The sequence below is a fragment of the Typopeltis vanoorti genome, chromosome 7 (genome assembly GCF_054136105.1).
Source record: "Typopeltis vanoorti isolate ZY-2024b chromosome 7, IOZ_Tvanoo_1.0, whole genome shotgun sequence".
Lineage (NCBI taxonomy): Eukaryota > Metazoa > Arthropoda > Arachnida > Uropygi > Thelyphonidae > Typopeltis > Typopeltis vanoorti.
In genome coordinates, this window is record NC_143555.1 from 97,354,045 (window position 1) to 97,366,409 (window position 12,365).

Below are 12,365 nucleotides of genomic sequence, written 5' to 3' on the forward strand. Positions count from 1 at the left end.
CGATTGTGCATGACAGCAACTTCCACCTTCTTCCCTACCTGCAATAAAGCCTGGATCTGAATCCCATTGAGAATGTATGGGATATGTTAGAAAAACAGATCCAGGAGAAAAGTCCTCTTCAATCAAGTCTGAGTCTGCTGATCATCTGGTATCTTGTAGACATAGATGCAATCCACTACTTATGAAATTTATGTCAAACTGCACATGTGCTGTAATTTGGGCAAAAGGAAGGCCAACACAGTATTAAATAAGTTTCTAATTGAGTGGCCTGTATGTGTAGTTTGCTTTTCATATTTCTACTGAAAAAAAATTCTCTGAAAACATGCAGAAAAATATTTTTTCCTAAGTATTATAGAGGAAAAGGACTGGATTGAAATAGTTGTGACTAACTACAATGTACTTTGTTTTGCTGATTCGTGTGTTAAAGCCTAAGTGCTTGGAGAAACTCAGGTTAGAAGCTTAATAGAGTGAAACAGCAATGAGTAAGGATTAAAATATTTAATTCTTCCAATATTTCATCATTAAGGAGCACAATATGGGACTAGCGCACACACAAAGGCAACACAAAACTTAAGTGAAATACATGGACAAAAGACTTATCAAGTCTTAAGGTGAGACACCTGTTGCCAGCTTAATATGTAAAGTGGGCTCTCTAAGGATTAGTGTTTCCCATATTTTGAAAAAGTTTATGCAACTGTTGATTCAAATTGGGTTGGGTTTTGATAGCAGCTGCAGATTCTAAAAACAGTCTTTCTCTTCTAAATTTACTGCAATGGAGCATGGTATGTTTCCAACTGATTCTTTGAGCATGGTCTGCAAGGCCGGATTGACTAGTCTGCAGATGCATTTTTTTTATGGTGTTTCATGCAGATGGTGGCTGATCTTCCTGTCTGTCTATATTGTCTAACTTGCAGGAACAGGGAACTCTATATACACCAGCAAGTGAGAGAGGAGAGACTTGGTCCTTAGTGAAACAGATAAGAGTAGCTATATCAAGTGGGGCTTGAAAGTAGTGCAGAGGTTGTATTTCTTGATTCTGGCTATTTTTTTCTGATATGCATCACATACAGAGGATAGTGATAGCATTACCAAAATCTTTCTGAAGAGAAGGTAGAGTTTTGCATTGCCTTTGTATGTTTGTTACAAGTCCCATGTTGTACTCCCTGAAAATGTCTGTGATGGAGAAGAAACTGAAAAAATTAAATATTATTTTAATACTTTCTCAGTACTGTTTTATTTCATTAAACTTCTGACATGAGTTTTGGCTGATTGTTAACTCTTTATTCTTTTTTTTTTTTTTTTTGCCTGCAATTTTCTATTAACTATTAAAATTTATGGAGTTTGAAAAGAGACAACTCACATTTTTTGAAAGAAAACACCAAGTTATGATTCAAAAGGATGTGTTCAGAAATCAACATTTCAGCTAAAGCTCTTCTAACATATATTTTAAGAACCTGTGAAGTTTAAGTGCTGTAATTATAAGTGGCAATTACTTTCATAAGCTTTGGCATCTCCACAAGGAATGTGACATGAAAATTAATATTAGGATAATATTAATTTCTTTCTTGAAACAGAAATTTATCAGAAATAGCAAAAATAAAATTTGTATTTTGAAGCAACCATAGAATCTGATTTTGCTTTCATAAATTTCTGTTACTTAAAATTAATAAGAGGAATGGTTTCCTTTTTTAATATTTAGGAAAAGAGACTCAAAAAAAAAAAGTTTTGATCATGAATAGCTTATGATTCAATCTGTGTGTTATATTTTGTTTGAATATAAAAACCTTTCGCCAACTGCATTTCCTTGGATTTTTGGTTTGTTTTAATACTATGTTCACTGAAATACTGTACATTCCAGTAATTTCTTTTAGTTCGGTGATTAAATCTGTCATCTGAAAACCCTGCTCCAGAAACCAAACATGAACCTTTCCAAGACACTTCAAGTCTCCAATAAGCTGGTGCTGGTCTCACACCAGGTGATGAAATTTACCTCTCACTTAAAGACAATCACAAACATCCATGCCCACATCAAGATTCAAATCCACAGTCTGTTGGTTGGAGAGTGGATATGCTAACTACCTAGCCAACCAGATCAGCAAATTATTTACTTCATTTACTTGGAAAAGGGAAAAATACATATAGTTGCTATGTAATTTTAATAATTATTAATTCAATTTGTGAACAGTCTGTTTGTGTGATCTTATATATATATGTTAAAAAATCCAAAATTTAATTCCTTCCTCCTTCTATCATTTAAGTACAAAAGTTGTACTTAACAGAAGAAGCTGGAATGGAGTTTAGTGCATTTGCTGTTTTATAAGAGTTACCAGAAGGAATAACTTAATGGAACTTTGAACATCTTTTGGCATCTTACAATTAGCTATCTTTTATCAAGCAGACAATGTAGAATTTTAGGGTTTCTATCACATGTATTTCTGCACATTCTGGTAGTTGTTGCCTTTTGGAGAGAGTGACTGTGACTGGCAAGTTTTCAAGGATCTCCACACTAAGATGGAGACCCAAACTTCCATGGATATATTCCTTAAAATATCATCAAAATATTTACAAGTCAAACAGGTATATTACTTGTATTTATCAGTATTATCTTCTTAAATTTGCAGAATAGTCTATGCTGTAACATGCCAGATTGCTAGCCTACCTACAGGTAGCCAAAGTTCTGTTTTGAAAAATAATTTTTTAGGTTATTTGATTTTAATCTTTTTGCTTTGGTAAATATCATTTAATAAAATTTAATGCATTATTTTATTTATTTTGTCTTTACAAAAAAAAAAAAAAAAGTGATGGGAAATCTAAATCATGCTTTGTTTAAGAGCTCCATCTTTGTTATTAGAAGAAAAGCATAGTTTTGCAGCATATCTATCGAAATGACGACAGCCATCTTTTATGTTTCCAGAAGATTTAATTATCGAGCTTTGTGCTTGCCGCAAACTGTTCCTTGTGACTGCACTGGAACAGAGAGGATTAATGGTTTGTGTTTTTCCCACCTACCACCTTTCATTTCATTCAAGTTGAAAGTGAATAAGTTACACATGCATATTGGGCCTGTTTTGAATATAATTTTTTCTAGAAAACAGCTAATGTCTATGCTCTGTCCTACACTGAATACAAGTGCACATCATGAGAACTTGAAAAAACTTTCTCTTCTTTGATAAGAGTTCATTCAACTTATCAATATAGTTGATAAGTTGAATGAACTTATCAACTATATTGATAAGTTCATTCAACTGCACATAGTTTGAACTGAATAAGTTGTTTTTCTATTTATAGAAGGCCTACTTTTACCAGGTGATATAGTCATGTAGACCCCCCCCTCTCTCCAATCTTTTCAACTAGAAGTTCTTTTTAACATGATTATGATGGTGTACAAATTGATCTCTGTTTAAGTATATTAGAAATTATTTTATTCTTACCAGACACCTCCAAGGATTCATCTACAGTTAATAAGATAACTAATTATTACTATTATTACGGGCAACTCCAGGGAGTCATTAGACTCATCGAGGGAGGCCCCAAATCATATTCATCACAACTATCTGACATTCATGCAGTATCTATCATACCTCGCCTTAAACTCATTCACTGTCAGAGCATCCACTACAGACTCAGGGAGCGCATTCCACTCATTCACTACTCTAAAAGTAAAGAACCCAGCTCTAACACCTTTACTAACCACACTTTTGCCCAGTTTCCATGGATGTCCCCTAGTCCTCCCACAACCAGCCCTGTTCTCAAAAATATCTTCTGAATTAATTTTATAGAAACCTTTCAGTAATTTGAATGTCTCAATCATATCTCCCCTCCTCCGCCTATCAACCAATTTTTGCAACCCACAAATCCTCAACCTGTTCTCATACGGTTCATTCCACAGACCTGCTATCATCTTGGTCACTCGCCTCTGGATCCTCTCCACCTCCTCCCCATCAAGAAGAAACCTAGGTGACCAAATCTGAGCACAGTAGTCTAGATGGGGTCTTATCAAGGCTCGATAGAGAGGAACAATAACCTGCTTGTCTCTGCTTGTCAACGTATTCTTCAGCAACCAAGTGATTTGATGAGCTGTTTTGGTCACTTTTGCAATGTGTCCCCTAAATTTCAATTCCTTATCCACCAACACTCCTAAATCTCGTGCCTCATCAATTTCCTGGAGCTGGGTTCCACCAATGCAGTAAACTGCCGCCAATCTTTTCACCCCAAAATGCATAACCTTACATTTTGCAACATTAAACTGACATCCATTCTCCTTAGCCCAGACCTCCAATCTATCCAAATCATCCTGCAAAATTTTGACGTCATCTGCATTCACTATTGCCCTACCCAACTTCGCATCATCCGCAAACAAATGAACTGTTCCTCTCAGATCATTTCCTATATCATTAATGAACAAATTAAACAGTAGTGGTCCAAGAACAGATCCTTGTGGCACACCACTAGTCACAGGCCGTCTTGTGGACTCTACTCCCGAGTAAACCACTCTCTGATATCTCTCCGTCAACCACCCTCCTATCCATCTCACCAACCCTATGTCCATTCCCATATGCTGCAATTTACTGATTAGAATTCCATGTGGAATCCTGTCAAAGGCCTTGGCAAGGTCCAGTAGAATCACCGTAAACACATTACCCTTATCTAGTTCAGCCGTCACTGTGTTATAATACGTGAGCAAGTTACTGAGGCATGACCTACCCTTCACAAAACCATGCTGTCCCCGATACAGTATCCCATTTTCTTCTATCCAATCTTGTATTTTCCTCTTGACTATTTTCTCTAAGACCTTGACAATGATTCCTGATATGCTAATCGGTCGGTAATTTACAACAGCAGTCTTGGAACCACCTTTATGCAGTGGAACTATTTTCCCCTCTTTCCACCCGCTCGGGACTAACCCAGACCCGAGACTCAAATTAAACAAAATGGTCAAGGGTACTGACAATTCTTTAGCTGCTTCTCGTACAACACGAGCTGGTATACCATCCAATCCCACAGATGTATTGACATTGAGGTTATGCAATAGACTACTCACCTCCACTTCATTAACCACAATTCCAGTATAATCTACTGGTTTATTCGTTTCTGCAATGTCACCACCTGGATGATATACTTTTGCAAAGTGCTCACTCAGTAACTCAACTATCTCAACTGATTCAGTTACCTCCCTACCATCGACATTCTTTAAAATCAATCTGCCATGTACATTTTTCCTTTTACTTGCTACATATCTAAAAAACTGTTTAGGATTCTCTTTAGCCTGCATGGCCAACGTTCTTTCGTAATCCTTTTTTGCTTTTCTTACCACACTCGTCACCCTTCTGGCCTGCGCTTTATACCGTTCATGTGCCTGCCGGTCACCCTTCTCCTTAAATTCCCTCCATAGTTGTTTCTTTTTTTGCAACTCAAGCTTAATGGTGTTATTCATCCATTTAACCCCTACTTGATTTATTATTCGGACTCTAGGTATACAGTCAGCCATTGCTTCATGCAAGCACTTCTTAACTACCTCTCATGCACTATCAACTTCTAGTCCTTGCAGTTGTACATGCCATGGCACTGAACCAATCAAACTCCTAAGCATGTCATACTTTCCAGCCCGATAATTCCACATGTACCCTGTCTTAATTGAAAATTCTACACCTTTAGCCACCTCCCAAGTTAAGACCCTATGATCACTCTCACCGATTGGTGGCAATGTGGTCATATTTGTTACAGCCAAATCCTCAGATGTAATTACTAGGTCAAGCACTCTCTGACCCCTAGTATTTTCCATTACATGCTGTCGCAGATAGTTATCCCTTAATAACCGCATAAAATCCAGTTCCTTCCTCCCGTGTGTCCTCTCCTCACTCCAATCAATGCGACCATAGTTGAAATCTCCCATAATAATCACCCTCCTTCCACCCATTTCTTCTATTTGCTTGTGCATACTGTCACCATCATCTTTTCCATCACCTGGTCTATAGCAGCGCCCAATTGTATATTTAGTTCTGCTAGCCACAATCTCGCACCAAATGGCCTCAAATGTGCTCTTTTCTCTATCCTGCAATTCAACTTCTATTCTCCTTGGCTGGAGCTCATCAGCTATCATCAACAATACTCCTCCCCCCATTTTATTCTCTCTGTCATTCCTGAACACACTATACCCATCACATTCAATCCCACTAGTTATATCATCTACAGTCAGCCATGTTTCACTAATACCTATAACCTGTGGTCTGGAAGTGCCAACCATGGCCAAAAACTCTTCCTTCTTGTTCCTAATACTCCTAGTATTAGTGTACATGAATTTAAGACCCCCATTAGCCCCAACCCTACCTTGATGCCTTATATTAACTATCCCACTCAGATTTGTTGTCCTTATTTGCTCTGGCATATTATATTCATTCTTACATTCAACTGCCTCCCTAAGGACTGTATCTCTACTCCCCCCCCCTAACAAATCTAGTTTCCCTGAATTTGCACATCCACTACATTCAGCAACACTTTCTCAAGTCTTCTTAGACCGTAACCATTCAAATGCAAGCCATCCATCTTATATAGATCCTTTCGCCCATCAAACTCACTCCACACATCCACAAATTCCACACCACTCGTCATACATAACCCACGCATAAAGTCATTTGCAATTATAGCCCTCCTTTTAAACATTTCACTGTCATACCGTGGCAAAAGACTAATCATTCCAACTCTCTCACTCTTTTCTTTTGCTACCTCAAACAATTCATTCAGGTCTTCTATCATTTCCATTTTATCTCCTTTCAAATCATTCGTACCTGCCACAACAATCATTTCTTTCACCCTTTCCTTTTGCTCTCTAATAGACGCAGTTACTTCCTTTATGGTCGCACCAGGTTGGTACGATTTTGTCAAATCCTCTACTAACACACCTCGTACTAACGAGTCTCCATACAGCACTCTATCCTTCATTTTGTTCATGTTCACATTCATACGTCTATTTTTCCTGTCATACCTTTTATTATTGGTTGGTTCATTCAGTCTACTTTTGTTCATGCACTCTAGCTGCTGTTTTGCTCTTTCTATCGCACTATTCAACAATGCGATCTCACTCAATGCATCTATCTCATCTTTTTTGTTCTCTGAGAAATCATTTATACTATCATTCACACTCTCACAATTTTCATGTACAACTTTGCCGTTTCTTGTCATATCCCTATTTCCTTCATTTTGAAGGTTGACAAAAATATCACACGCACGATCCGAAATACGCTTCAATTCCGCATTCTCCCTACATTTTCTACACACATTCAATCCTTTATCATCATCTAACCACACTCCGACCGCACTCCGCAAAGCGTACATTTCACAGCTAGTACACTGACTCATTTCTTTTATGCTACCGTTCTTTGATAACGATGGCGAACCTTCATTACTGGCCGCCATTTTCCTACGCACAGGTGCCATATTTATCTGTAACGTGTTTTGTCAAATTAAACGTTATAACACACCAAAAATAGACGCACTAAAATACGCAAGGCAAATAAAACAAAACTACACAATATTAAGTAATTTGTATCGATAACTGAAAATGATACTTATCTTATCTGGAGCTTGCACGAACACTACTCATTACGAATTCATCTAGCGGCGACTTCCGACATGAATTTGATTATTTGATTAAAGAGCCCTCTTATGGTTCATAATTGTTCTGTGTAATAAAGGTATTTCTGAAGAAGGTGCTGAAATCCTACAAAAATTCCAGTGTTCTGTCTCCTCTCTGGTTCAAAAGCTATCTTCCGTTTTATTGTATTCCTTGCTCGTGTGGCCTCAACTGCTATATTCAATACAGGTCATTTGCTGGAGATTAAGCACGAAGACACAATGAATGACATCTGTTTGTCTGGTTTGTTCAGATTGGGTAACCATGGCATACTAATACATATTAAATGGCAGGGAAAGACACTTCTTTGCAGTTCTTTTAAATTTGCAAGCTTATTCAGAGAATTTTGTTAGACCTTCTATATCAACCAGATCAATTCCATGTTGACCTTGCATCTGGAAAAGAGATGAATATTTAAGAAACTGTTGTTCAGAAATACCTTTCTGTTGTAAAAGTTACTTATTTTTATCTCTTTTTTCATGTGACTTCTACCCACAAAAGGTTGTAAATCTATACATTAGCACCATGGTGGGATAAGGATTTTTTCTATTAATTTTTATAATTTAATTTATTTTGCAGTCTAGAAACTCGGTTCTAGAGACCAAACATGGAACTTTTTCAAGTCAGTAAGTGGAATGGTGGTCTCATGCCTGGTAAAGAAATTTATGTAGCACCTAAAGACAATCACATACATCCATGCCCTAACCATTCAGCCAACCAGGATGGTAAATAAAATAATTTAGTTTTCTCAGGCACCATTAGCTGCATCAATACACTTAGATCTTGGTCTTTTTTTTCCCTGACATCATACATCTTTAGTTAACATTTTCTCTCTCATTAAGTGACATTACTACCTTATAATAGGTTTGTTCACGCATTCTTAAATGCTAACAATGTCAGATTTCTTACTGCCTTTATTTATTTTTGATATGATTCTGCTGTTGATGCCATCTATGTCCTTAATTTTTCTCAGAACTCTGTGGTCTCTAGTCTTTAACTATTTTATTTCCATTTCATATATTCCAATTAATTTGCACCATAATGCACTGTAACTTAGTTCAGGGATTCTCAGTGGGAAAACTGTTATAATAATAATAAATGTTGATCTTGCTTTAATGAAGAAATCAATTGGTTGAGAATCCCTGGTTTTCTAAGCTATTTCAGTAGCCTCCACAACATAACTTTTCTTTCACTGCACACTTATTTGTGTGCCCAGAAATCCTTTGATATGACTTCTTTACAGAACTTTCAAGTCCATCATGAAGTCCTGTATGTTTGGAATTCATTTCTTATTCTACTGTTCAGATCTCACTCTTGTGGGGTCTGAACAGTAAAATAAGGTTCCTATCAGCTTTTCTTTTTCTTCATGTGAGCTGCTTTCTCTCTGTCTCATTGTCAAACTTACTATTATTCCATTTGAAATTGCTTACTATTTAAGAAATTTTTCATATTTAATGTTCAATATGGTAACTGCTCCTTTCTTTCTCATCACTATTGCCTGAATATAACATCTTAATTATTTAGCAGTCTCAATAACACCAATTATGTCACCTCAGTTCACATATCATCATCATCATGCTTGTCAAGGATTTAGGCCTAGAGTGGCTTGTTCCAGCTTTAGAAGTCATCGTTGAATCTCTTAAGAGGGTGTCCTGGTTTCATTCTTTCATACTTTCTTTTGTGATTGAATAGAGTATACTTTGCAGTTTTTCTCATAAACTTCATTTCAGCTGTTATTAATCTTTGTCTTTTTGTTTTGTTGTCCAGATTTCACTTTCATACAATAGGACTGGTAAGGCCAATGTATTGTATACTTTTAGTCTGCTTTGTTTTTGAACTAGGTTAGGTTTAAATGCACCTGTTATTTTTAAATATTTCACAATTTTTAGGTTTATATCTTTTTCATTTTCACATGTAATCATACATCCCAGGTAGTTAAATGAATTCACCTGTTCTAAAATCTTGTTATCTATTACTATTTTAGTTCTTACTGAATCTTGTCCTTTAAAGGCCATCATTTTTGATTTTTCTGTTGATATTATCATTCCATAATCTTTAGCTATCTCATTTAAATTTAAAATATCTTTCTGTAAGTTATCTTAGAATTTGTAATTATTATTTGATCATCAGCAAAAAGGAGAGTGTTTAAGTTCACAGTAGGAAAAAGTTTAATACCTTGATGGAAATTTTTATTTCATTTAGATAAATGTTAAAAAGAGTTGCTGAAAGGGGGACATCCATGTCAGACTCTTTGGTCTCTCTCTTACATGATGGTCCATAATTTAATCTTATTTGGTATTTGTCTTTCTTTTAATATGTTAAATAAAATACTTTTTCAAAGTCAATAAATGTGTAATGTGTGTTTCAAATTTGTATTATCTTCTTTTCTCTATTATTAATTTTTGGCAAAAGGCCAGGTCTATACATGATCGTCCTTTTGTAAATCCATTCTGTATTTCTAAAATAAAGTTTTCAGAATATTTTATTAGTTGTTTATAATTCTGCTATATATTTTGTAACAGGAATTTAGAATACTTATATCTCTACTACCTTTATTTTTCATATCATTGCTTTAAAGATAAGGATCACAATTGCTTTTTTTCATTCTATTGGTGAGTTACTTGTTGAATAGATTTTATTTAAAAAATAATAGGAGCCTTTCTTTGAACCTTATTCCTGCATATTTATATAATTCTGAACCTAACTTATCTTCTCCAGGTGATTTTTCCATTGAAAACATTAGATGAAAATCTGCCTGGCAAGACATTTCATCATGTTGTGCCAACATTTTGTAAGTTTGCCCATCAAGCACTGCATCAGAAGCCCTAATAGGTTCTCTGTATTCCTTACAGGCTATGATGAGGTTTTCTATCTTTGACTTGACTTAACTCTTGCAATTGTCTTCAGAAATTATTCTGATGGGGCATTCATCCATGATTACAATTCTCACTAATCAGTTCCAGAAATATAAATCCATTATTATTATTACATGAAGGATTCATCGAGGGAGGACACCTACTCTACCACAACGAACCAAAACTACACCAATGCCATCTATTGCTCACCATCACCACTAGTATTTTCACAAAAATCCATGTCCACAGCAGGATTCAAACCCACAGCCTATTGGCTGGAGAGCGGCTACGCTAACTGCTCGGCCAACCATTATATCCTTGTTAAGAAATTTTGTAAGTGCCTATGATGTTAAAAAAAACAACTAATAATTTGCAGGAAGATCTCTTAAACCAGGTAAAGAATTAAATATATTGAAATTCTTTACTTCAGTTCCCTTGGATCAAATATAATTCTATCTTAGCAGTGTGGATACTTATGTAACAGATGATTTAATTTAAGGAAACTATATGAAATGATACAATTTTATCAGCGAATTATTGCAATAAATGTATTGTTTAATTATGAACTGTTTTATTTCAAGCATGCATTGAATCCTTTCTATGAGCATAATACACAAATCAAGTCACCAGCCTTTGAAAGGAAAGCACAGTTCTTTGGCAGAAAGTACCTGACTGGGTGAATCAGTGTAGAGTCAGCACTAAAATGTATTATATGTATAAAATATTTTATTGTCATTTGAACAGTTGCAATAAATATTAATAAAATGATATATCCAGCTTTTGTTTATTGTTTCTTCTTCCTGTAAAAAAAAATTATTAGGATTTTAATGTTTAAAAAAAAAACATGTTTACTTACAAAGTGCTTTCTCCAATAACAATAATTTATAATAATGAGCATGTGGATCAGTTCCTCTATGCTCAATTGAGAAAAGAAAAGGAATTAAATATACAGTGAAGTTCAATATAATCTATAACTGTACAGTAAGGATGCATTTAGATAGAATAATTTACAGAAGAAGACAAAGGATAAAGTTCTGTACCCAGAAGTCAAATACCCAATGGTTGGAACTTGCTTTAGTAATCAAGAAAATATATGGCCACTGCGTTGTATCACCCCCCCCCCATTACTTTCAATTTGCAACCCTGCTCTGATCATATGACTTTTCAAGTGAGCATTCATTATTTGAACTATTGCAACTGCTTCTGATACAAGGGTGCCATCTGCATTCAGTAAAGTTGTTTTTTCACATTCATTCCTTCTTTTACTTGCAGCATAACAAAATTATTCTGGGTTGCCTTTAGCATGCATAGCCAATTTCTTTTCATATTTCAACTTACCTTTCCATATAATACTCATAACTCCTCATGGATCTCTTACTTAATAAGATTACACATCCATATTTCTTCAAACTCTGGGGGACATGTTCAGATACTGCACCTTTTCAAAGCTTCCCATGCACTGCTGATATCCTTAACTATCATTCAATAAGTGATCCCATGGACCCAAAGACAATTCTCCTGAGTTTGTCATAATTTACAATTTTGTAGTTCAGCATGTAACCTGTCCTAACTGGAACATTCATATAGTTGTTACTATATTACTTCCCAGGTTAGCATAGCATGATCACTCCCACCAACTGCTAGCAAAGCAGTCACATCCTTCTGCAAGACCTTCTGATGCTATTTTCAAATATGATAGTCTTTGTCCTTAAGTTGCTTCTTTAACATGCTGCTTGAGAAAGTTATCTCACAACAGCTCAAATTCTGCTACATTCTTATGAGTTTTCTCTGCTACCCAATCAACAGTCAGATAACTTAAGTCATCAATAACAATTACTTTAGTAGCATCTGGATAATTTGGCAACGTATTTCTTCATCCT

The 12,365-nt window shown here is 35.6% G+C and overlaps 2 protein-coding genes across 4 annotated transcripts in view; one reads left to right on the plus strand and one right to left on the minus strand.

Annotated features, from left to right (window-relative positions):
* Trs20 (trafficking protein particle complex subunit 2) overlaps window positions 1–11,267 on the plus strand; it is a 53,469-nt gene extending 42,202 nt beyond the window's left edge. Inside the window, exon 4 of the mRNA XM_090395407.1 lies at window positions 11,067–11,267. Coding sequence (XP_090251533.1) covers window positions 11,067–11,165 — 99 coding nt within the window. The 3' untranslated portion in view covers window positions 11,166–11,267. The remainder of the gene's footprint in view (window positions 1–11,066) is intronic.
* The window catches only part of LOC150104888 (STAGA complex 65 subunit gamma-like), a 134,749-nt gene continuing 133,577 nt past the window's right edge, over window positions 11,194–12,365 (minus strand). For all 3 annotated transcript variants that reach the window (XM_090395405.1, XM_090395406.1, XM_090395404.1), the window contains one exon: window positions 11,194–11,285. In XM_090395405.1, coding sequence (XP_090251531.1) covers window positions 11,270–11,285 — 16 coding nt within the window. In that variant the 3' untranslated portion in view covers window positions 11,194–11,269. The remainder of the gene's footprint in view (window positions 11,286–12,365) is intronic.